Source organism: Hydractinia symbiolongicarpus, chromosome 8, assembly GCF_029227915.1.
Source record: "Hydractinia symbiolongicarpus strain clone_291-10 chromosome 8, HSymV2.1, whole genome shotgun sequence".
Classification (NCBI taxonomy): domain Eukaryota; kingdom Metazoa; phylum Cnidaria; class Hydrozoa; order Anthoathecata; family Hydractiniidae; genus Hydractinia; species Hydractinia symbiolongicarpus.
This window is the reverse complement of record NC_079882.1, coordinates 22155893-22180703: the sequence shown is the minus strand read 5'-3', so window position 1 is coordinate 22180703 and position 24811 is coordinate 22155893. Positions and strand designations below refer to the sequence as shown.

The following is a 24811-nucleotide window of genomic DNA, read 5'->3' as shown; positions in this document are numbered from 1 at the left end:
AAAAGGAAAAACGTCTTAAATATTTCAATGTTCTTCAATGTTACATTTATACACAAAATTATTTGTAATATGCTGATGTTTTGTTATGTTTACTATGTATTTTATAAGAATTTGCTTAAAAATAATATTTCTAGTCTCTCATTGCAGCGGTTGCAAGTTGTTGTTGCCATAAATTTTAGATTCCCATGGTTTGTTTGACATACAGAAATGTTCAATAATTAATAAATTTAACTTTTAACTATTTAGGTGTCAAGCTTTTTAGCTGATAGTCGTAAACGGAGAATGACTGATGGATCTTATGATGACCAAACAGAAAGTAAAATTCCATCTCTGCAAATCAATGAAGATGAGGATGTCCCAGAACAAGTGTTCCTTTTGCAAAAGAGTAATCAGCCACTGGCGTTTAATTTGCATTCTCCTGATCAACACACTTCATTTAAAACAACTGTTGTTAGAAGAACTCATTTGGGTCATGCACCACCATCTCCGAGTTCCGAAGACATCATTGTCCCACAGTTTAGTATGGATGACCAATCTTCTCCTGAAGCTGGCCCTGTTGATCCAAATTCTACTTCTGAAGAAATATTAACAACAGATGAATATGGCAGAAAAGTTAGGAAGATAATCACTAAGAAAGTAACAAGAACCCAAAGAAGGATAGTGAGAAGAAAATATATCGATGAGAATGGTGAAGAACACATTGAAGAAATTGAAGTTCCAGAAGGGGAAGAACCAGAATATATTCGCCAAGAAAAACAGCCACTGGAAGAAGGTGCTGTTATTATCCATTCTCCTGATGAAACCGATACAGCAACTGAGGAAGAACTTGTTCGTGATGACCAGGGAAATATAGTGAAACGCATTGTAAAGAAAGTCACTCATGTTACAAAAAGAACACGTATAATAAAGCGAACCATAGTAGACGAATTTGGTCGAAAAAAAGTTATAGAAGAGGAAGTGCCTGTTGAAAGTGTGGGTCGGGATGAAAAGTCCCCAGGAACATTCACACTTGTATCGACACCACACAGAACAATAAGTGATGATGTGGATGGAACACAGTATAAAATAGGCAGAATTACCCCATCAAAGGAGAGAACATCCACTGATTTTGTTCCCACGCAAATCTCAAGTGTAGAAAGGGAACCAGAACATACTGATAGGTTCATTGATGAACATGGAAATGTTGTCACTAGAGTTACAAAGAGACACAACATTGTAACTACTGAACGTAAGGAAATTGGTAAAATTCTTATTATGCCTGATGGAACTGAAAAAGTAGTTAAAGAGGAACCGAAGGCTGTAATGAGAATTCACCCACGCTCTGTAGATAGGCTTGTTGTCACCCGTGTACTAAGATCTTCCAGTGGAGATGAAACAGTTTTGGATCATAAAGAATCTATTTTGCCTCTTGTGAATGAAGAAACACCTCAAGTAGTGGAATGTACTGATGAGTTTGGCAACAGAATAAAAAAAATATATAGGCAAACACGCTCTATAAAAACCAAAACTGTAGTTAATATAACTGTTCGTCAAAAGCCTGATGGAACTGAAGAAGAACTTGATCAAAGCATTGAAGTAATACCTGACGAAGAAGTACCTCTCGAAAAATCAGAATCTGATATTTCACCCTTGGAAGAATCATCTACAGAGGAGAAGCCAGATGTACTTTTATCTGAAGAAAGAGATAAGTTTGGATTGGTAACTAAAATTTTTAAAAGAATGAAGGAAATAACCACCAAACGACCAATAAGTACCTCTGTAATTCTCCATCCAAAAAACAAGCAAATAGAAGAGGATGAAATTACTGAACCAGTTGAAACTCAAGATGTGTTTCAAGAAAATATCACACCAATATTAGAGCGTGTGGAAAAGAATAAACAAGGTGAGATTATAAGAAGAGTCGTGAGAAGACCAGTTCCAGTGAAAACAAGAAGGACTGTTATCAGAAAAGTTGTAGTTTCTCCAGAAGGACAAGAAAGGGATATAGAGGAGAGGGTAGAAGAGCCTTCAGTTATGTTTCAAGGGAGCTCTGATCAAGAAATTCTTCAGAGAAAAATTAAAGTCACAAGAAAAACTATAAAAAAGATTATCATTTTACCAGATGGTACCAGACAAGTAATAGAAGAGGAACAACCAATTGTTGAAAAAGATGTATCACCAGAACAAATTGAGACAAGTCCTGATGGTCGCACAGTACGCAGAACAGTAACAATCAGGAAAAAAATTTTGCGCAAAATTGTGCATATGCCTGATGGAACTACTAGAGAATTTGAAGAGGAAGTTCCATATGAAGAACACAGCAAATTAGATCCAGTGAAAGCTTCACAAGCCTACAAAGTTCAAGCAGTGGAAGACGACATCATTGCCGCGCCCATGGTTGTAGACGAGCAGGAGAGTGTTCCCGACATGTTCCCAGACGAGCCGGAAGAACCCACGGAAACGGTCACCAGAAGGCAGGTGCACAGACATGCTGTCCCGAGTGACCGACCTGGAGAGACACGTCCCGACGAAGAGGAGCCAGTGGAAGTTGTTACCATGCCAGACGGCAGAGTGGTGAGAAAGACCATCACCATAAGAAAGAGAATCGTTCGTAAAATCATCGTGTTGCCTGATGGCACGAGAAAGGAGGTGGAAGAGGAGGTGCCTGTCGAAGAGGAGCCCCGAGAGGAGGTAGTCACACGAAGGGAAGTTCACCGTGCTTACCTGCCAGACCCCTCCAAGGAGAAGAAGAAGAAGCAACCCAAGCCCGTGGAACGCGTGTACGTCACCAGGGTGGTTAGAAGGCCCGACGGCATAGAGAGCGTTATTGACGAGTCCGAGACGGTCTATCCAATGGAAGTTGCGCCGGAAGAGCACGAGCCTGAAGTCGTGGAGAAGGAGGAGAAGGACCCTAGAGGCGTGGTCATTCGGCGAGTTGTCAGGAGGCCGGTGATAGTGACAAGCAAGAGAACCGTGGTGCGGAGATCTGAAGTGTTGCCGGACGGAAAAGAGAAGGAAATCGAAAAGAGTGTGGAGGAAAGTCCCGGAACAGAGGAGAAGCCAAAGACGAGCAGACGCATGGTGCGCAAGGTGGTGGAACAACCCGATGGCCAGGAGAAGGTGGTCGAGGAGCCTGAAGATGTGAGTCCGCTTGAAAGCTCCACAACTGAGGAGTCCGTACCTGAAGTGGAGGAGAAGAAGGTGAGAGGCGTTGTGGTGCGTACCGTTCGCAGGAGATCTGTCACCACCAGCCAGAAGAGGGTGGTGAGAAGAGTCGTGGAACGCAAAGACGGCACACCGGACGCATCTGAGCCCGTGGAAGACACCATCGAGGAGCCTGTGGAACCCACCAAGGTGACTATGGTCAGGAGGACAGTGATCAAGAGCGACGGCACAACGGAGACTGTGGAGGAGCCAGAGTACGAAATGCCCGTGGAGGCTGTGCCAACCGTAGAGGAAGAGAAGGACAGACGTGGTGTTGTAACCAGAAGGGTCGTGAGGAGGCCAGTTCCTGTTGTGACCCGTCGACGAGTGTACCGAAAAGTTATCCTGGCGCCAGATGGCACGGAGAAAGGAGTCGAGGAGAAGGTGGAAGAGCCTTCCAGGCCTGAGGCACCCGTCGATGACGACATCGTTGCCGCGCCCATGGTTGTAGACGAGCAGGAGAGTGTTCCCGACATGTTCCCAGACGAGCCGGAAGAACCCACGGAAACGGTCACCAGAAGGCAGGTGCACAGACATGCTGTCCCGAGTGACCGACCTGGAGAGACACGTCCCGACGAAGAGGAGCCAGTGGAAGTTGTTACCATGCCAGACGGCAGAGTGGTGAGAAAGACCATCACCATAAGAAAGAGAATCGTTCGTAAGATCATCGTGTTGCCTGATGGCACGAGAAAGGAGGTGGAAGAGGAGGTGCCTGTCGAAGAGGAGCCCCGAGAGGAGGTAGTCACACGAAGGGAAGTTCACCGTGCTTACCTGCCCGACCCCTCCAAGGAGAAGAAGAAGAAGCAACCCAAGCCCGTGGAACGCGTGTATGTCACCAGGGTGGTTAGAAGGCCCGACGGCATAGAGAGCGTTATTGACGAGTCCGAGACGGTCTATCCAATGGAAGTTGCGCCGGAAGAGCACGAGCCTGAAGTCGTGGAGAAGGAGGAGAAGGACCCTAGAGGCGTGGTCATTCGGCGAGTTGTCAGGAGGCCGGTGATAGTGACAAGCAAGAGAACCGTGGTGCGGAGATCTGAAGTGTTGCCGGACGGAAAAGAGAAGGAAATCGAAAAGAGTGTGGAGGAAAGTCCCGGAACAGAGGAGAAGCCAAAGACGAGCAGACGCATGGTGCGCAAGGTGGTGGAACAACCCGATGGCCAGGAGAAGGTGGTCGAGGAGCCTGAAGATGTGAGTCCGCTTGAAAGCTCCACAACTGAGGAGTCCGAACCTGAAGTGGAGGAGAAGAAGGTGAGAGGCGTTGTGGTGCGTACCGTTCGCAGGAGATCTGTCACCACCAGCCAGAAGAGGGTGGTGAGAAGAGTCGTGGAACGCAAAGACGGCACACCGGACGCATCTGAGCCCGTGGAAGACACCATCGAGGAGCCTGTGGAACCCACCAAGGTGACTATGGTCAGGAGGACAGTGATCAAGAGCGACGGCACAACGGAGACTGTGGAGGAGCCAGAGTACGAAATGCCCGTGGAGGCTGTGCCAACCGTAGAGGAAGAGAAGGACAGACGTGGTGTTGTAACCAGAAGGGTCGTGAGGAGGCCAGTTCCTGTTGTGACCCGTCGACGAGTGTACCGAAAAGTTATCCTGGCGCCAGATGGCACGGAGAAAGGAGTCGAGGAGAAGGTGGAAGAGCCTTCCAGGCCTGAGGCACCCGTCGATGACGACATCGTTGCCGCGCCCATGGTTGTAGACGAGCAGGAGAGTGTTCCCGACATGTTCCCAGACGAGCCGGAAGAACCCACGGAAACGGTCACCAGAAGGCAGGTGCACAGACATGCTGTCCCGAGTGACCGACCTGGAGAGACACGTCCCGACGAAGAGGAGCCAGTGGAAGTTGTTACCATGCCAGACGGCAGAGTGGTGAGAAAGACCATCACCATAAGAAAGAGAATCGTTCGTAAGATCATCGTGTTGCCTGATGGCACGAGAAAGGAGGTGGAAGAGGAGGTGCCTGTCGAAGAGGAGCCCCGAGAGGAGGTAGTCACACGAAGGGAAGTTCACCGTGCTTACCTGCCCGACCCCTCCAAGGAGAAGAAGAAGAAGCAACCCAAGCCCGTGGAACGCGTGTACGTCACCAGGGTGGTTAGAAGGCCCGACGGCATAGAGAGCGTTATTGACGAGTCCGAGACGGTCTATCCAATGGAAGTTGCGCCGGAAGAGCACGAGCCTGAAGTCGTGGAGAAGGAGGAGAAGGACCCTAGAGGCGTGGTCATTCGGCGAGTTGTCAGGAGGCCGGTGATAGTGACAAGCAAGAGAACCGTGGTGCGGAGATCTGAAGTGTTGCCGGACGGAAAAGAGAAGGAAATCGAAAAGAGTGTGGAGGAAAGTCCCGGAACAGAGGAGAAGCCAAAGACGAGCAGACGCATGGTGCGCAAGGTGGTGGAACAACCCGATGGCCAGGAGAAGGTGGTCGAGGAGCCTGAAGATGTGAGTCCGCTTGAAAGCTCCACAACTGAGGAGTCCGAACCTGAAGTGGAGGAGAAGAAGGTGAGAGGCGTTGTGGTGCGTACCGTTCGCAGGAGATCTGTCACCACCAGCCAGAAGAGGGTGGTGAGAAGAGTCGTGGAACGCAAAGACGGCACACCGGACGCATCTGAGCCCGTGGAAGACACCATCGAGGAGCCTGTGGAACCCACCAAGGTGACTATGGTCAGGAGGACAGTGATCAAGAGCGACGGCACAACGGAGACTGTGGAGGAGCCAGAGTACGAAATGCCCGTGGAGGCTGTGCCAACCGTAGAGGAAGAGAAGGACAGACGTGGTGTTGTAACCAGAAGGGTCGTGAGGAGGCCAGTTCCTGTTGTGACCCGTCGACGAGTGTACCGAAAAGTTATCCTGGCGCCAGATGGCACGGAGAAAGGAGTCGAGGAGAAGGTGGAAGAGCCTTCCAGGCCTGAGGCACCCGTCGATGACGACATCGTTGCCGCGCCCATGGTTGTAGACGAGCAGGAGAGTGTTCCCGACATGTTCCCAGACGAGCCGGAAGAACCCACGGAAACGGTCACCAGAAGGCAGGTGCACAGACATGCTGTCCCGAGTGACCGACCTGGAGAGACACGTCCCGACGAAGAGGAGCCAGTGGAAGTTGTTACCATGCCAGACGGCAGAGTGGTGAGAAAGACCATCACCATAAGAAAGAGAATCGTTCGTAAGATCATCGTGTTGCCTGATGGCACGAGAAAGGAGGTGGAAGAGGAGGTGCCTGTCGAAGAGGAGCCCCGAGAGGAGGTAGTCACACGAAGGGAAGTTCACCGTGCTTACCTGCCCGACCCCTCCAAGGAGAAGAAGAAGAAGCAACCCAAGCCCGTGGAACGCGTGTACGTCACCAGGGTGGTTAGAAGGCCCGACGGCATAGAGAGCGTTATTGACGAGTCCGAGACGGTCTATCCAATGGAAGTTGCGCCGGAAGAGCACGAGCCTGAAGTCGTGGAGAAGGAGGAGAAGGACCCTAGAGGCGTGGTCATTCGGCGAGTTGTCAGGAGGCCGGTGATAGTGACAAGCAAGAGAACCGTGGTGCGGAGATCTGAAGTGTTGCCGGACGGAAAAGAGAAGGAAATCGAAAAGAGTGTGGAGGAAAGTCCCGGAACAGAGGAGAAGCCAAAGACGAGCAGACGCATGGTGCGCAAGGTGGTGGAACAACCCGATGGCCAGGAGAAGGTGGTCGAGGAGCCTGAAGATGTGAGTCCGCTTGAAAGCTCCACAACTGAGGAGTCCGAACCTGAAGTGGAGGAGAAGAAGGTGAGAGGCGTTGTGGTGCGTACCGTTCGCAGGAGATCTGTCACCACCAGCCAGAAGAGGGTGGTGAGAAGAGTCGTGGAACGCAAAGACGGCACACCGGACGCATCTGAGCCCGTGGAAGACACCATCGAGGAGCCTGTGGAACCCACCAAGGTGACTATGGTCAGGAGGACAGTGATCAAGAGCGACGGCACAACGGAGACTGTGGAGGAGCCAGAGTACGAAATGCCCGTGGAGGCTGTGCCAACCGTAGAGGAAGAGAAGGACAGACGTGGTGTTGTAACCAGAAGGGTCGTGAGGAGGCCAGTTCCTGTTGTGACCCGTCGACGAGTGTACCGAAAAGTTATCCTGGCGCCAGATGGCACGGAGAAAGGAGTCGAGGAGAAGGTGGAAGAGCCTTCCAGGCCTGAGGCACCCGTCGATGACGACATCGTTGCCGCGCCCATGGTTGTAGACGAGCAGGAGAGTGTTCCCGACATGTTCCCAGACGAGCCGGAAGAACCCACGGAAACGGTCACCAGAAGGCAGGTGCACAGACATGCTGTCCCGAGTGACCGACCTGGAGAGACACGTCCCGACGAAGAGGAGCCAGTGGAAGTTGTTACCATGCCAGACGGCAGAGTGGTGAGAAAGACCATCACCATAAGAAAGAGAATCGTTCGTAAGATCATCGTGTTGCCTGATGGCACGAGAAAGGAGGTGGAAGAGGAGGTGCCTGTCGAAGAGGAGCCCCGAGAGGAGGTAGTCACACGAAGGGAAGTTCACCGTGCTTACCTGCCCGACCCCTCCAAGGAGAAGAAGAAGAAGCAACCCAAGCCCGTGGAACGCGTGTACGTCACCAGGGTGGTTAGAAGGCCCGACGGCATAGAGAGCGTTATTGACGAGTCCGAGACGGTCTATCCAATGGAAGTTGCGCCGGAAGAGCACGAGCCTGAAGTCGTGGAGAAGGAGGAGAAGGACCCTAGAGGCGTGGTCATTCAACGAGTTGTCAGGAGGCCGGTGATAGTGACAAGCAAGAGAACCGTGGTGCGGAGATCTGAAGTGTTGCCGGACGGAAAAGAGAAGGAAATCGAAAAGAGTGTGGAGGAAAGTCCCGGAACAGAGGAGAAGCCAAAGACGAGCAGACGCATGGTGCGCAAGGTGGTGGAACAACCCGATGGCCAGGAGAAGGTGGTCGAGGAGCCTGAAGATGTGAGTCCGCTTGAAAGCTCCACAACTGAGGAGTCCGAACCTGAAGTGGAGGAGAAGAAGGTGAGAGGCGTTGTGGTGCGTACCGTTCGCAGGAGATCTGTCACCACCAGCCAGAAGAGGGTGGTGAGAAGAGTCGTGGAACGCAAAGACGGCACACCGGACGCATCTGAGCCCGTGGAAGACACCATCGAGGAGCCTGTGGAACCCACCAAGGTGACTATGGTCAGGAGGACAGTGATCAAGAGCGACGGCACAACGGAGACTGTGGAGGAGCCAGAGTACGAAATGCCCGTGGAGGCTGTGCCAACCGTAGAGGAAGAGAAGGACAGACGTGGTGTTGTAACCAGAAGGGTCGTGAGGAGGCCAGTTCCTGTTGTGACCCGTCGACGAGTGTACCGAAAAGTTATCCTGGCGCCAGATGGCACGGAGAAAGGAGTCGAGGAGAAGGTGGAAGAGCCTTCCAGGCCTGAGGCACCCGTCGATGACGACATCGTTGCCGCGCCCATGGTTGTAGACGAGCAGGAGAGTGTTCCCGACATGTTCCCAGACGAGCCGGAAGAACCCACGGAAACGGTCACCAGAAGGCAGGTGCACAGACATGCTGTCCCGAGTGACCGACCTGGAGAGACACGTCCCGACGAAGAGGAGCCAGTGGAAGTTGTTACCATGCCAGACGGCAGAGTGGTGAGAAAGACCATCACCATAAGAAAGAGAATCGTTCGTAAGATCATCGTGTTGCCTGATGGCACGAGAAAGGAGGTGGAAGAGGAGGTGCCTGTCGAAGAGGAGCCCCGAGAGGAGGTAGTCACACGAAGGGAAGTTCACCGTGCTTACCTGCCCGACCCCTCCAAGGAGAAGAAGAAGAAGCAACCCAAGCCCGTGGAACGCGTGTACGTCACCAGGGTGGTTAGAAGGCCCGACGGCATAGAGAGCGTTATTGACGAGTCCGAGACGGTCTATCCAATGGAAGTTGCGCCGGAAGAGCACGAGCCTGAAGTCGTGGAGAAGGAGGAGAAGGACCCTAGAGGCGTGGTCATTCGGCGAGTTGTCAGGAGGCCGGTGATAGTGACAAGCAAGAGAACCGTGGTGCGGAGATCTGAAGTGTTGCCGGACGGAAAAGAGAAGGAAATCGAAAAGAGTGTGGAGGAAAGTCCCGGAACAGAGGAGAAGCCAAAGACGAGCAGACGCATGGTGCGCAAGGTGGTGGAACAACCCGATGGCCAGGAGAAGGTGGTCGAGGAGCCTGAAGATGTGAGTCCGCTTGAAAGCTCCACAACTGAGGAGTCCGAACCTGAAGTGGAGGAGAAGAAGGTGAGAGGCGTTGTGGTGCGTACCGTTCGCAGGAGATCTGTCACCACCAGCCAGAAGAGGGTGGTGAGAAGAGTCGTGGAACGCAAAGACGGCACACCGGACGCATCTGAGCCCGTGGAAGACACCATCGAGGAGCCTGTGGAACCCACCAAGGTGACTATGGTCAGGAGGACAGTGATCAAGAGCGACGGCACAACGGAGACTGTGGAGGAGCCAGAGTACGAAATGCCCGTGGAGGCTGTGCCAACCGTAGAGGAAGAGAAGGACAGACGTGGTGTTGTAACCAGAAGGGTCGTGAGGAGGCCAGTTCCTGTTGTGACCCGTCGACGAGTGTACCGAAAAGTTATCCTGGCGCCAGATGGCACGGAGAAAGGAGTCGAGGAGAAGGTGGAAGAGCCTTCCAGGCCTGAGGCACCCGTCGATGACGACATCGTTGCCGCGCCCATGGTTGTAGACGAGCAGGAGAGTGTTCCCGACATGTTCCCAGACGAGCCGGAAGAACCCACGGAAACGGTCACCAGAAGGCAGGTGCACAGACATGCTGTCCCGAGTGACCGACCTGGAGAGACACGTCCCGACGAAGAGGAGCCAGTGGAAGTTGTTACCATGCCAGACGGCAGAGTGGTGAGAAAGACCATCACCATAAGAAAGAGAATCGTTCGTAAGATCATCGTGTTGCCTGATGGCACGAGAAAGGAGGTGGAAGAGGAGGTGCCTGTCGAAGAGGAGCCCCGAGAGGAGGTAGTCACACGAAGGGAAGTTCACCGTGCTTACCTGCCCGACCCCTCCAAGGAGAAGAAGAAGAAGCAACCCAAACCCGTGGAACGCGTGTACGTCACCAGGGTGGTTAGAAGGCCCGACGGCATAGAGAGCGTTATTGACGAGTCCGAGACGGTCTATCCAATGGAAGTTGCGCCGGAAGAGCACGAGCCTGAAGTCGTGGAGAAGGAGGAGAAGGACCCTAGAGGCGTGGTCATTCGGCGAGTTGTCAGGAGGCCGGTGATAGTGACAAGCAAGAGAACCGTGGTGCGGAGATCTGAAGTGTTGCCGGACGGAAAAGAGAAGGAAATCGAAAAGAGTGTGGAGGAAAGTCCCGGAACAGAGGAGAAGCCAAAGACGAGCAGACGCATGGTGCGCAAGGTGGTGGAACAACCCGATGGCCAGGAGAAGGTGGTCGAGGAGCCTGAAGATGTGAGTCCGCTTGAAAGCTCCACAACTGAGGAGTCCGAACCTGAAGTGGAGGAGAAGAAGGTGAGAGGCGTTGTGGTGCGTACCGTTCGCAGGAGATCTGTCACCACCAGCCAGAAGAGGGTGGTGAGAAGAGTCGTGGAACGCAAAGACGGCACACCGGACGCATCTGAGCCCGTGGAAGACACCATCGAGGAGCCTGTGGAACCCACCAAGGTGACTATGGTCAGGAGGACAGTGATCAAGAGCGACGGCACAACGGAGACTGTGGAGGAGCCAGAGTACGAAATGCCCGTGGAGGCTGTGCCAACCGTAGAGGAAGAGAAGGACAGACGTGGTGTTGTAACCAGAAGGGTCGTGAGGAGGCCAGTTCCTGTTGTGACCCGTCGACGAGTGTACCGAAAAGTTATCCTGGCGCCAGATGGCACGGAGAAAGGAGTCGAGGAGGAGGTGGAAGAGCCTTCCAGGCCTGAGGCACCCGTCGATGACGACATCGTTGCCGCGCCCATGGTTGTAGACGAGCAGGAGAGTGTTCCCGACATGTTCCCAGACGAGCCGGAAGAACCCACGGAAACGGTCACCAGAAGGCAGGTGCACAGACATGCTGTCCCGAGTGACCGACCTGGAGAGACACGTCCCGACGAAGAGGAGCCAGTGGAAGTTGTTACCATGCCAGACGGCAGAGTGGTGAGAAAGACCATCACCATAAGAAAGAGAATCGTTCGTAAGATCATCGTGTTGCCTGATGGCACGAGAAAGGAGGTGGAAGAGGAGGTGCCTGTCGAAGAGGAGCCCCGAGAGGAGGTAGTCACACGAAGGGAAGTTCACCGTGCTTACCTGCCCGACCCCTCCAAGGAGAAGAAGAAGAAGCAACCCAAACCCGTGGAACGCGTGTACGTCACCAGGGTGGTTAGAAGGCCCGACGGCATAGAGAGCGTTATTGACGAGTCCGAGACGGTCTATCCAATGGAAGTTGCGCCGGAAGAGCACGAGCCTGAAGTCGTGGAGAAGGAGGAGAAGGACCCTAGAGGCGTGGTCATTCGGCGAGTTGTCAGGAGGCCGGTGATAGTGACAAGCAAGAGAACCGTGGTGCGGAGATCTGAAGTGTTGCCGGACGGAAAAGAGAAGGAAATCGAAAAGAGTGTGGAGGAAAGTCCCGGAACAGAGGAGAAGCCAAAGACGAGCAGACGCATGGTGCGCAAGGTGGTGGAACAACCCGATGGCCAGGAGAAGGTGGTCGAGGAGCCTGAAGATGTGAGTCCGCTTGAAAGCTCCACAACTGAGGAGTCCGAACCTGAAGTGGAGGAGAAGAAGGTGAGAGGCGTTGTGGTGCGTACCGTTCGCAGGAGATCTGTCACCACCAGCCAGAAGAGGGTGGTGAGAAGAGTCGTGGAACGCAAAGACGGCACACCGGACGCATCTGAGCCCGTGGAAGACACCATCGAGGAGCCTGTGGAACCCACCAAGGTGACTATGGTCAGGAGGACAGTGATCAAGAGCGACGGCACAACGGAGACTGTGGAGGAGCCAGAGTACGAAATGCCCGTGGAGGCTGTGCCAACCGTAGAGGAAGAGAAGGACAGACGTGGTGTTGTAACCAGAAGGGTCGTGAGGAGGCCAGTTCCTGTTGTGACCCGTCGACGAGTGTACCGAAAAGTTATCCTGGCGCCAGATGGCACGGAGAAAGGAGTCGAGGAGAAGGTGGAAGAGCCTTCCAGGCCTGAGGCACCCGTCGATGACGACATCGTTGCCGCGCCCATGGTTGTAGACGAGCAGGAGAGTGTTCCCGACATGTTCCCAGACGAGCCGGAAGAACCCACGGAAACGGTCACCAGAAGGCAGGTGCACAGACATGCTGTCCCGAGTGACCGACCTGGAGAGACACGTCCCGACGAAGAGGAGCCAGTGGAAGTTGTTACCATGCCAGACGGCAGAGTGGTGAGAAAGACCATCACCATAAGAAAGAGAATCGTTCGTAAGATCATCGTGTTGCCTGATGGCACGAGAAAGGAGGTGGAAGAGGAGGTGCCTGTCGAAGAGGAGCCCCGAGAGGAGGTAGTCACACGAAGGGAAGTTCACCGTGCTTACCTGCCCGACCCCTCCAAGGAGAAGAAGAAGAAGCAACCCAAACCCGTGGAACGCGTGTACGTCACCAGGGTGGTTAGAAGGCCCGACGGCATAGAGAGCGTTATTGACGAGTCCGAGACGGTCTATCCAATGGAAGTTGCGCCGGAAGAGCACGAGCCTGAAGTCGTGGAGAAGGAGGAGAAGGACCCTAGAGGCGTGGTCATTCGGCGAGTTGTCAGGAGGCCGGTGATAGTGACAAGCAAGAGAACCGTGGTGCGGAGATCTGAAGTGTTGCCGGACGGAAAAGAGAAGGAAATCGAAAAGAGTGTGGAGGAAAGTCCCGGAACAGAGGAGAAGCCAAAGACGAGCAGACGCATGGTGCGCAAGGTGGTGGAACAACCCGATGGCCAGGAGAAGGTGGTCGAGGAGCCTGAAGATGTGAGTCCGCTTGAAAGCTCCACAACTGAGGAGTCCGAACCTGAAGTGGAGGAGAAGAAGGTGAGAGGCGTTGTGGTGCGTACCGTTCGCAGGAGATCTGTCACCACCAGCCAGAAGAGGGTGGTGAGAAGAGTCGTGGAACGCAAAGACGGCACACCGGACGCATCTGAGCCCGTGGAAGACACCATCGAGGAGCCTGTGGAACCCACCAAGGTGACTATGGTCAGGAGGACAGTGATCAAGAGCGACGGCACAACGGAGACTGTGGAGGAGCCAGAGTACGAAATGCCCGTGGAGGCTGTGCCAACCGTAGAGGAAGAGAAGGACAGACGTGGTGTTGTAACCAGAAGGGTCGTGAGGAGGCCAGTTCCTGTTGTGACCCGTCGACGAGTGTACCGAAAAGTTATCCTGGCGCCAGATGGCACGGAGAAAGGAGTCGAGGAGAAGGTGGAAGAGCCTTCCAGGCCTGAGGCACCCGTCGATGACGACATCGTTGCCGCGCCCATGGTTGTAGACGAGCAGGAGAGTGTTCCCGACATGTTCCCAGACGAGCCGGAAGAACCCACGGAAACGGTCACCAGAAGGCAGGTGCACAGACATGCTGTCCCGAGTGACCGACCTGGAGAGACACGTCCCGACGAAGAGGAGCCAGTGGAAGTTGTTACCATGCCAGACGGCAGAGTGGTGAGAAAGACCATCACCATAAGAAAGAGAATCGTTCGTAAGATCATCGTGTTGCCTGATGGCACGAGAAAGGAGGTGGAAGAGGAGGTGCCTGTCGAAGAGGAGCCCCGAGAGGAGGTAGTCACACGAAGGGAAGTTCACCGTGCTTACCTGCCCGACCCCTCCAAGGAGAAGAAGAAGAAGCAACCCAAGCCCGTGGAACGCGTGTACGTCACCAGGGTGGTTAGAAGGCCCGACGGCATAGAGAGCGTTATTGACGAGTCCGAGACGGTCTATCCAATGGAAGTTGCGCCGGAAGAGCACGAGCCTGAAGTCGTGGAGAAGGAGGAGAAGGACCCTAGAGGCGTGGTCATTCGGCGAGTTGTCAGGAGGCCGGTGATAGTGACAAGCAAGAGAACCGTGGTGCGGAGATCTGAAGTGTTGCCGGACGGAAAAGAGAAGGAAATCGAAAAGAGTGTGGAGGAAAGTCCCGGAACAGAGGAGAAGCCAAAGACGAGCAGACGCATGGTGCGCAAGGTGGTGGAACAACCCGATGGCCAGGAGAAGGTGGTCGAGGAGCCTGAAGATGTGAGTCCGCTTGAAAGCTCCACAACTGAGGAGTCCGAACCTGAAGTGGAGGAGAAGAAGGTGAGAGGCGTTGTGGTGCGTACCGTTCGCAGGAGATCTGTCACCACCAGCCAGAAGAGGGTGGTGAGAAGAGTCGTGGAACGCAAAGACGGCACACCGGACGCATCTGAGCCCGTGGAAGACACCATCGAGGAGCCTGTGGAACCCACCAAGGTGACTATGGTCAGGAGGACAGTGATCAAGAGCGACGGCACAACGGAGACTGTGGAGGAGCCAGAGTACGAAATGCCCGTGGAGGCTGTGCCAACCGTAGAGGAAGAGAAGGACAGACGTGGTGTTGTAACCAGAAGGGTCGTGAGGAGGCCAGTTCCTGTTGTGACCCGTCGACGAGTGTACCGAAAAGTTATCCTGGCGCCAGATGGCACGGAGAAAGGAGTCGAGGAGAAGGTGGAAGAGCCTTCCAGGCCTGAGGCACCCGTCGATGACGACATCGTTGCCGCGCCCATGGTTGTAGACGAGCAGGAGAGTGTTCCCGACATGTTCCCAGACGAGCCGGAAGAACCCACGGAAACGGTCACCAGAAGGCAGGTGCACAGACATGCTGTCCCGAGTGACCGACCTGGAGAGACACGTCCCGACGAAGAGGAGCCAGTGGAAGTTGTTACCATGCCAGACGGCAGAGTGGTGAGAAAGACCATCACCATAAGAAAGAGAATCGTTCGTAAGATCATCGTGTTGCCTGATGGCACGAGAAAGGAGGTGGAAGAGGAGGTGCCTGTCGAAGAGGAGCCCCGAGAGGAGGTAGTCACACGAAGGGAAGTTCACCGTGCTTACCTGCCCGACCCCTCCAAGGAGAAGAAGAAGAAGCAACCCAAACCCGTGGAACGCGTGTACGTCACCAGGGTGGTTAGAAGGCCCGACGGCATAGAGAGCGTTATTGACGAGTCCGAGACGGTCTATCCAATGGAAGTTGCGCCGGAAGAGCACGAGCCTGAAGTCGTGGAGAAGGAGGAGAAGGACCCTAGAGGCGTGGTCATTCGGCGAGTTGTCAGGAGGCCGGTGATAGTGACAAGCAAGAGAACCGTGGTGCGGAGATCTGAAGTGTTGCCGGACGGAAAAGAGAAGGAAATCGAAAAGAGTGTGGAGGAAAGTCCCGGAACAGAGGAGAAGCCAAAGACGAGCAGACGCATGGTGCGCAAGGTGGTGGAACAACCCGATGGCCAGGAGAAGGTGGTCGAGGAGCCTGAAGATGTGAGTCCGCTTGAAAGCTCCACAACTGAGGAGTCCGAACCTGAAGTGGAGGAGAAGAAGGTGAGAGGCGTTGTGGTGCGTACCGTTCGCAGGAGATCTGTCACCACCAGCCAGAAGAGGGTGGTGAGAAGAGTCGTGGAACGCAAAGACGGCACACCGGACGCATCTGAGCCCGTGGAAGACACCATCGAGGAGCCTGTGGAACCCACCAAGGTGACTATGGTCAGGAGGACAGTGATCAAGAGCGACGGCACAACGGAGACTGTGGAGGAGCCAGAGTACGAAATGCCCGTGGAGGCTGTGCCAACCGTAGAGGAAGAGAAGGACAGACGTGGTGTTGTAACCAGAAGGGTCGTGAGGAGGCCAGTTCCTGTTGTGACCCGTCGACGAGTGTACCGAAAAGTTATCCTGGCGCCAGATGGCACGGAGAAAGGAGTCGAGGAGGAGGTGGAAGAGCCTTCCAGGCCTGAGGCACCCGTCGATGACGACATCGTTGCCGCGCCCATGGTTGTAGACGAGCAGGAGAGTGTTCCCGACATGTTCCCAGACGAGCCGGAAGAACCCACGGAAACGGTCACCAGAAGGCAGGTGCACAGACATGCTGTCCCGAGTGACCGACCTGGAGAGACACGTCCCGACGAAGAGGAGCCAGTGGAAGTTGTTACCATGCCAGACGGCAGAGTGGTGAGAAAGACCATCACCATAAGAAAGAGAATCGTTCGTAAGATCATCGTGTTGCCTGATGGCACGAGAAAGGAGGTGGAAGAGGAGGTGCCTGTCGAAGAGGAGCCCCGAGAGGAGGTAGTCACACGAAGGGAAGTTCACCGTGCTTACCTGCCCGACCCCTCCAAGGAGAAGAAGAAGAAGCAACCCAAACCCGTGGAACGCGTGTACGTCACCAGGGTGGTTAGAAGGCCCGACGGCATAGAGAGCGTTATTGACGAGTCCGAGACGGTCTATCCAATGGAAGTTGCGCCGGAAGAGCACGAGCCTGAAGTCGTGGAGAAGGAGGAGAAGGACCCTAGAGGCGTGGTCATTCGGCGAGTTGTCAGGAGGCCGGTGATAGTGACAAGCAAGAGAACCGTGGTGCGGAGATCTGAAGTGTTGCCGGACGGAAAAGAGAAGGAAATCGAAAAGAGTGTGGAGGAAAGTCCCGGAACAGAGGAGAAGCCAAAGACGAGCAGACGCATGGTGCGCAAGGTGGTGGAACAACCCGATGGCCAGGAGAAGGTGGTCGAGGAGCCTGAAGATGTGAGTCCGCTTGAAAGCTCCACAACTGAGGAGTCCGAACCTGAAGTGGAGGAGAAGAAGGTGAGAGGCGTTGTGGTGCGTACCGTTCGCAGGAGATCTGTCACCACCAGCCAGAAGAGGGTGGTGAGAAGAGTCGTGGAACGCAAAGACGGCACACCGGACGCATCTGAGCCCGTGGAAGACACCATCGAGGAGCCTGTGGAACCCACCAAGGTGACTATGGTCAGGAGGACAGTGATCAAGAGCGACGGCACAACGGAGACTGTGGAGGAGCCAGAGTACGAAATGCCCGTGGAGGCTGTGCCAACCGTAGAGGAAGAGAAGGACAGACGTGGTGTTGTAACCAGAAGGGTCGTGAGGAGGCCAGTTCCTGTTGTGACCCGTCGACGAGTGTACCGAAAAGTTATCCTGGCGCCAGATGGCACGGAGAAAGGAGTCGAGGAGAAGGTGGAAGAGCCTTCCAGGCCTGAGGCACCCGTCGATGACGACATCGTTGCCGCGCCCATGGTTGTAGACGAGCAGGAGAGTGTTCCCGACATGTTCCCAGACGAGCCGGAAGAACCCACGGAAACGGTCACCAGAAGGCAGGTGCACAGACATGCTGTCCCGAGTGACCGACCTGGAGAGACACGTCCCGACGAAGAGGAGCCAGTGGAAGTTGTTACCATGCCAGACGGCAGAGTGGTGAGAAAGACCATCACCATAAGAAAGAGAATCGTTCGTAAGATCATCGTGTTGCCTGATGGCACGAGAAAGGAGGTGGAAGAGGAGGTGCCTGTCGAAGAGGAGCCCCGAGAGGAGGTAGTCACACGAAGGGAAGTTCACCGTGCTTACCTGCCCGACCCCTCCAAGGAGAAGAAGAAGAAGCAACCCAAACCCGTGGAACGCGTGTACGTCACCAGGGTGGTTAGAAGGCCCGACGGCATAGAGAGCGTTATTGACGAGTCCGAGACGGTCTATCCAATGGAAGTTGCGCCGGAAGAGCACGAGCCTGAAGTCGTGGAGAAGGAGGAGAAGGACCCTAGAGGCGTGGTCATTCGGCGAGTTGTCAGGAGGCCGGTGATAGTGACAAGCAAGAGAACCGTGGTGCGGAGATCTGAAGTGTTGCCGGACGGAAAAGAGAAGGAAATCGAAAAGAGTGTGGAGGAAAGTCCCGGAACAGAGGAGAAGCCAAAGACGAGCAGACGCATGGTGCGCAAGGTGGTGGAACAACCCGATGGCCAGGAGAAGGTGGTCGAGGAGCCTGAAGATGTGAGTCCGCTTGAAAGCTCCACAACTGAGGAGTCCGAACCTGAAGTGGAGGAGAAGAAGGTGAGAGGCGTTGTGGTGCGTACCGTTCGCAGGAGATCTGTCACCACCAGCCAGAAGAGGGTGGTGAGAAGAGTCGTGGAACGCAAAGACGGCACACCGGACGCATCTGAGCCCGTGGAAGACACCATCGAGGAGCCTGTGGAACCCACCAAGGTGACTATGGTCAGGAGGACAGTGATCAAGAGCGACGGCACAACGGAGACTGTGGAGGAGCCAGAGTACGAAATGCCCGTGGAGGCTGTGCCAACCGTAGAGGAAGAGAAGGACAGACGTGGTGTTGTAACCAGAAGGGTCGTGAGGAGGCCAGTTCCTGTTGTGACCCGTCGACGAGTGTACCGAAAAGTTATCCTGGCGCCAGATGGCACGGAGAAAGGAGTCGAGGAGAAGGTGGAAGAGCCTTCCAGGCCTGAGGCACCCGTCGATGACGACATCGTTGCCGCGCCCATGGTTGTAGACGAGCAGGAGAGTGTTCCCGACATGTTCCCAGACGAGCCGGAAGAACCCACGGAAACGGTCACCAGAAGGCAGGTGCACAGACATGCTGTCCCGAGTGACCGACCTGGAGAGACACGTCCCGACGAAGAGGAGCCAGTGGAAGTTGTTACCATGCCAGACGGCAGAGTGGTGAGAAAGACCATCACCATAAGAAAGAGAATCGTTCGTAAGATCATCGTGTTGCCTGATGGCACGAGAAAGGAGGTGGAAGAGGAGGTGCCTGTCGAAGAGGAGCCCCGAGAGGAGGTAGTCACACGAAGGGAAGTTCACCGTGCTTACCTGCCCGACCCCTCCAAGGAGAAGAAGAAGAAGCAACCCAAGCCCGTGGAACGCGTGTACGTCACCAGGGTGGTTAGAAGGCCCGACGGCATAGAGAGCGTTATTGACGAGTCCGAGACGGTCTATCCAATGGAAGTTGCGCCGGAAGAGCACGAGCCTGAAGTCGTGGAGAAGGAGGAGAAGGACCCTAGAGGCGTGGTCATTCGGCGAGTTGTCAGGAGGCCGGTGATAGTGACAAGCAAGAGAACCGTGGTGCGGAGATCTGAAGTGTTGCCGGACGGAAAAGAGAAGGAAATCGAAAAGAGTGTGGAGGAAAGTCCCGGAACAGAGGAGAAGCCAAAGACGAGCAGACGCATGGTGCGCAAGGTGGTGGAACAACCCGATGGCCAGGAGAAGGTGGTCGAGGAGCCTGAAGATGTGAGTCCGCTTGAAAGCTCCACAACTGAGGAGTCCGAACCTGAAGTGGAGGAGAAGAAGGTGAGAGGCGTTGTGGTGCGTACCGTTCGCAGGAGATCTGTCACCACCAGCCAGAAGAGGGTGGTGAGAAGAGTCGTGGAACGCAAAGACGGCACACCGGACGCATCTGAGCCCGTGGAAGACACCATCGAGGAGCCTGTGGAACCCACCAAGGTGACTATGGTTAGGAGGACAGTGATCAAGAGCGACGGCACAACGGAGACTGTGGAGGAGCCAGAGTACGAAATGCCCGTGGAGGCTGTGCCAACCGTAGAGGAAGAGAAGGACAGACGTGGTGTTGTAACCAGAAGGGTCGTGAGGAGGCCAGTTCCTGTTGTGACCCGTCGACGAGTGTACCGAAAAGTTATCCTGGCGCCAGATGGCACGGAGAAAGGAGTCGAGGAGAAGGTGGAAGAGCCTTCCAGGCCTGAGGCACCCGTCGATGACGACATCGTTGCCGCGCCCATGGTTGTAGACGAGCAGGAGAGTGTTCCCGACATGTTCCCAGACGAGCCGGAAGAACCCACGGAAACGGTCACCAGAAGGCAGGTGCACAGACATGCTGTCCCGAGTGACCGACCTGGAGAGACACGTCCCGACGAAGAGGAGCCAGTGGAAGTTGTTACCATGCCAGACGGCAGAGTGGTGAGAAAGACCATCACCATAAGAAAGAGAATCGTTCGTAAGATCATCGTGTTGCCTGATGGCACGAGAAAGGAGGTGGAAGAGGAGGTGCCTGTCGAAGAGGAGCCCCGAGAGGAGGTAGTCACACGAAGGGAAGTTCACCGTGCTTATTTGCCCGACCCCTCCAAGGAGAAGAAGAAGAAGCAACCCAAGCCCGTGGAACGCGTGTACGTCACCAGGGTGGTTAGAAGGCCCGACGGCATAGAGAGCGTTATTGACGAGTCCGAGACGGTCTATCCAATGGAAGTTGCGCCGGAAGAGCACGAGCCTGAAGTCGTGGAGAAGGAGGAGAAGGACCCTAGAGGCGTGGTCATTCGGCGAGTTGTCAGGAGGCCGGTGATAGTGACAAGCAAGAGAACCGTGGTACGGAGATCTGAAGTGTTGCCGGACGGAAAAGAGAAGGAAATCGAAAAGAGTGTGGAGGAAAGTCCCGGAACGGAGGAGAAGCCAAAGACGAGCAGACGCATGGTGCGCAAGGTGGTGGAACAACCCGATGGCCAGGAGAAGGTGGTCGAGGAGCCTGAAGATGTGAGTCCGCTTGAAAGCTCCACAACTGAGGAGTCCGAACCTGAAGTGGAGGAGAAGAAGGTGAGAGGCGTTGTGGTGCGTACCGTTCGCAGGAGATCTGTCACCACCAGCCAGAAGAGGGTGGTGAGAAGAGTCGTGGAACGCAAAGACGGCACACCGGACGCATCTGAGCCCGTGGAAGACACCATCGAGGAGCCTGTGGAACCCACCAAGGTGACTATGGTCAGGAGGACAGTGATCAGGAGCGACGGCACAACGGAGACTGTGGAGGAGCCAGAGTACGAAATGCCCGTGGAGGCTGTGCCAACCGTAGAGGAAGAGAAGGACAGACGTGGTGTTGTAACCAGAAGGGTCGTGAGGAGGCCAGTTCCTGTTGTGACCCGTCGACGAGTGTACCGAAAAGTTATCCTGGCGCCAGATGGCACGGAGAAAGGAGTCGAGGAGAAGGTGGAAGAGCCTTCCAGGCCTGAGGCACCCGTCGATGACGACATCGTTGCCGCGCCCATGGTTGTAGACGAGCAGGAGAGTGTTCCCGACATGTTCCCAGACGAGCCGAAAGATCAACTTTCGTTCAAGGGTTTTCCTGAGGAGTCTGTTGTTGTTGTTCGTAAAGTGTTACGTGAAGCCGTTATTAAAAAGGTGACTCCTGTTGAAAGGAGAATTACTCGTAAGTTAATGAGGTTGCCTGATGGTAAGGATGAATTAATAAGTGAAGAGGAATTGTTGGTGCCTTTGGAGGAGATTTCAGACACAGTAGAATTGGATGATGTGGAGAAAACAAAGGTTGCTGTTGTATCTGAGAAAGTGTTCACACGAAGGTTTGTGCAATTCCCTGATGGGAAGGAGCGATGTATTGATGAGACAGTGGAAAGTGAACAGAAAAATGTAGAAAAAACGCCTACTTCTGAAAAATCTTTTATCCTGAGAGTTCCTGATTCTCCCAGTAGTAAACCCATTGTTGAAGAGCCTTTGGAGATTAGCCCTCTCGAGCATTCTCTGTCTGAGCACGAACCATCAGAGATTGAAAGGGAGGAATTGGATAAAGGTGTCCCTGTGAAAATTAGTCTGCGAAAGGAAAAGGTATCTTTGGTAACAGAATTTGAGAGAAATATTGTTAGAAGAGGCAGCAAAGAACCAGTTGTTATTGATATTATTAATTATCCAGTTGAACAGAAACCTGTTGTCACTGAAAAACCTCTTGAAAAGAAAATTGGCTTAGAAGAACAGGTGAAGCCTCTGTCAATGCATCTAGAATTCGAGGCTCCTTCTGTTGTTAGGGAAGAACAAAACAATGATGGCGAAATTATACGTAGAGTTGTAAGACGACCTGTTCCTGTAATCACACGCCGAACAGTTTATCGCACGTTAGTGGTTACAGACCAAGGACAGGAAAGTGAGCTGGAAGCTAGTCAGGAAGAGCCTCCTGTTAGAAAAGGTGAATCGGGTGGTATACTTGATCGATTGGTATCCAGTGTTCTAAAACCTAAAAGTGATAAAAAAGCTGAAGATAAAGAAGTGGAAGAAGTTGAAAGACGAGTTACAGATCGTGTTATTCTTCATGAGGATGGTAGGGAAGAACTTATTGACCAGTACGAATTAATTAACTCTCTTGATTCCCCGAAAGTTAGAACTGAGCCAGAGACTCAACGTGTTACTGATTCAAAGGGCAGAGTTGTTAAAACGGTCGTGATTAGGAAAGTGTATGTCACAGTTAAAACTGTGGTGGTAAGAAAGGTTGTTGAAAATCCAGATGGAACAGAATCTGAAATAGAAAAAAGTTATGAAGAACTTCCTGATAGCAAGTTCGAAGAACCTCCCTCAACCGAATCATCAGTTACTCATCGTCTTACCCCAGAGGATGATCCAAAAGTCATTGAAGAAATAGAGGAGATTTCTCCTTTAGAATCGTCTTTAAAAGTCGGTGACGATCGTGAAGTTTTGTCAGAAAATAAATTACCAGATGGTGGTGTTGAAAAGGTTGTTAAACATAAAAGCGAGGTCACGTCTAAAAAGCTAATTACCAGAAAAACAGTAGAATACCCCACCACTACAAAAAAGAGGGAGCCGGAGGAAGACATCTACGAAGTGCCATATGAAGTTGGTTCCACCCCTCTTACTGACAGTGTGGAAGAAATTAAAGATCCTAGGGGTAATATTGTTAAACGTGTTATACAAAAACCGAAGCCTGTTCAAACTAGAAGAATGGTTTATAAAAAGATTGTATACACACCAGAAGAAGCTAAAGAATTAAAACCATCTGTAGAAGATGATGTTCCCCAGATGAAAGATAAATCTCCTGACAAGAAAGGGGCAAAAGGTGTAATTAAGCGACCAAAGCGGCCAGATGAAAAGAATCCGGAGAAAAAATCTAAAGGTAAAAAGGAACCAGAGAAAAGCACGTCACCTGAACGGAAAACCAAAGGTCGACCAGATACTACAAAGAAATCTCCAGATGCAAAAAAGAAAATCATTGGACGTCCTAAGCCACCTACTGACAAGAGAGACGAGAAAAAACCAGCGAAAGAAATTGTGGAACCCACTGCTGTAAATGATATACAGTCAGTGCCGGATTTCCCAGATGGGGAAGAGCTTGCGCCAGGCATTCGTCAGAAGCCAAAGAAGAAGGGAACTAACAAAGATGATAAAGAATCACCCATGCAGGCCAAAGAAACTAGTCCGCGAACAGAAGATCCAAGATCCAAAAGGAAACCTGTGGAAGAGATATTAGAGCCAACTGCTGTGGATGATGTGCAATCGATACCAGATCTTCCAGATTACGAAGAACCTATGTCAGGAGATGAAATAAAACCAAGAAAACCAAAATCCAGCAAGGACGATAAGAAGCCTGAAGAAACTGGTCAACATCCAACTGAAAAACAACCTGTAGAAGAAATGTTAGAGCCAACTGCTGTGGATGGTGTGCAATCGATACCAGATCTTCCAGATAACGAAGAACCTATGTCAGGAGATGAAATAAAACCAAGAAAACCAAAATCCAGCAAGGACGATAAGAAGCCTGAAGAAACTGGTCAACATCCAACTGAAAAACAACCTGTAGAAGAAATGTTAGAGCCAACTGCTGTAGATGATGTGCAATCGATACCAGAGTTTCCCCGCGAAGAGGAACCTAAAGTTGAACCTAAGAAAGGAGACACACGCCCAACAACACGTGGAGAAACACCAGGCAAAAACATTTCGCCTCAGCGATCACCGGAAAGAAAACCTATTTCAACTAAAAAATCTGAAGTGGAGCCTAAAGGTAAACCTAAGAAAGGAGATACGCGGCCAACGGCTCGTGAAAAATCCCCTGGCAAAAACATTTCGCCTCAGCGATCACCGGAACGAAAACCTATTTCAACTAAAAAGGCTGATGAAGAGGAGCCTAAAGGTAAACCTAAGAAAGGAGACACGCGGCCAACAGCTCGCGCAACATCCGCTGGCAAAAACATTTCGCCGCAGCGATCACCGGAAAGAAAATCTATTTCAACTAAAAAGGCGGATGAAGAGGAGCCTAAAGGTAAACCTAAGAAAGGAGATACGCGGACAACAGCTCGCGCATCATCCGCTGGCAAAAACATTTCGCCTCAGCGATCACCGGAAAGAAAACCTATTTCAACTAAAACATCTAGCAAACCAAAGGATGGTAAAAAGAAACCTCAACCACTGGAGGATGAAGTAAAACCACTAGAGGTAGAGGAAGTACAAGCTGGTGCTCCAGAATGGGATCTAACCTTCTCACCACTGATGACGGAAGATGATAAAAAGCGTGTTAGTGAGGAGCTGTTCAGAGTGCCATCTGTACCAGATGATGAAGAGGACAAATTTGATGAATTAAAACCTTCACGAGACACTCTTGTTCCACGTCGTTCAGAAGTTGTGAAAAGTGTGCCATATGACGAGAAGAAAAGACAATCTGTTGAATTCAAACGTGGTTCTATTCCCTTGCAAGAATTGTTTATTAAACTTGGACGCCATGATAGTGGTGTGAGAGGAATATGGCAAACTATTTTATCTGATATTCCAGGTGAACACGTTGAATATGATGAATTTGTTACTTGGTTGAGCTTTGTTGAACGTGAGACTGCAGGATCAAAGCTGGTTCCTGGTAAATACGAGCCACTAATGAAACATAAAGAATTTCATGAGGTAAGTGTCACGTCAATTTCAATGCAATTCA

The 24811-nt window shown here is 52.7% G+C and overlaps 1 protein-coding gene across 1 annotated transcript in view; it reads left to right on the top strand.

The window, feature by feature from the left end:
* The window catches only part of LOC130653947 (uncharacterized), an 89608-nt gene that overhangs the window by 36177 nt on the left and 28620 nt on the right, over positions 1–24811 (top strand). Inside the window, exon 50 of the mRNA XM_057456443.1 lies at positions 247–24780. Coding sequence (XP_057312426.1) covers positions 247–24780 — 24534 coding nt within the window. The remainder of the gene's footprint in view (positions 1–246; positions 24781–24811) is intronic.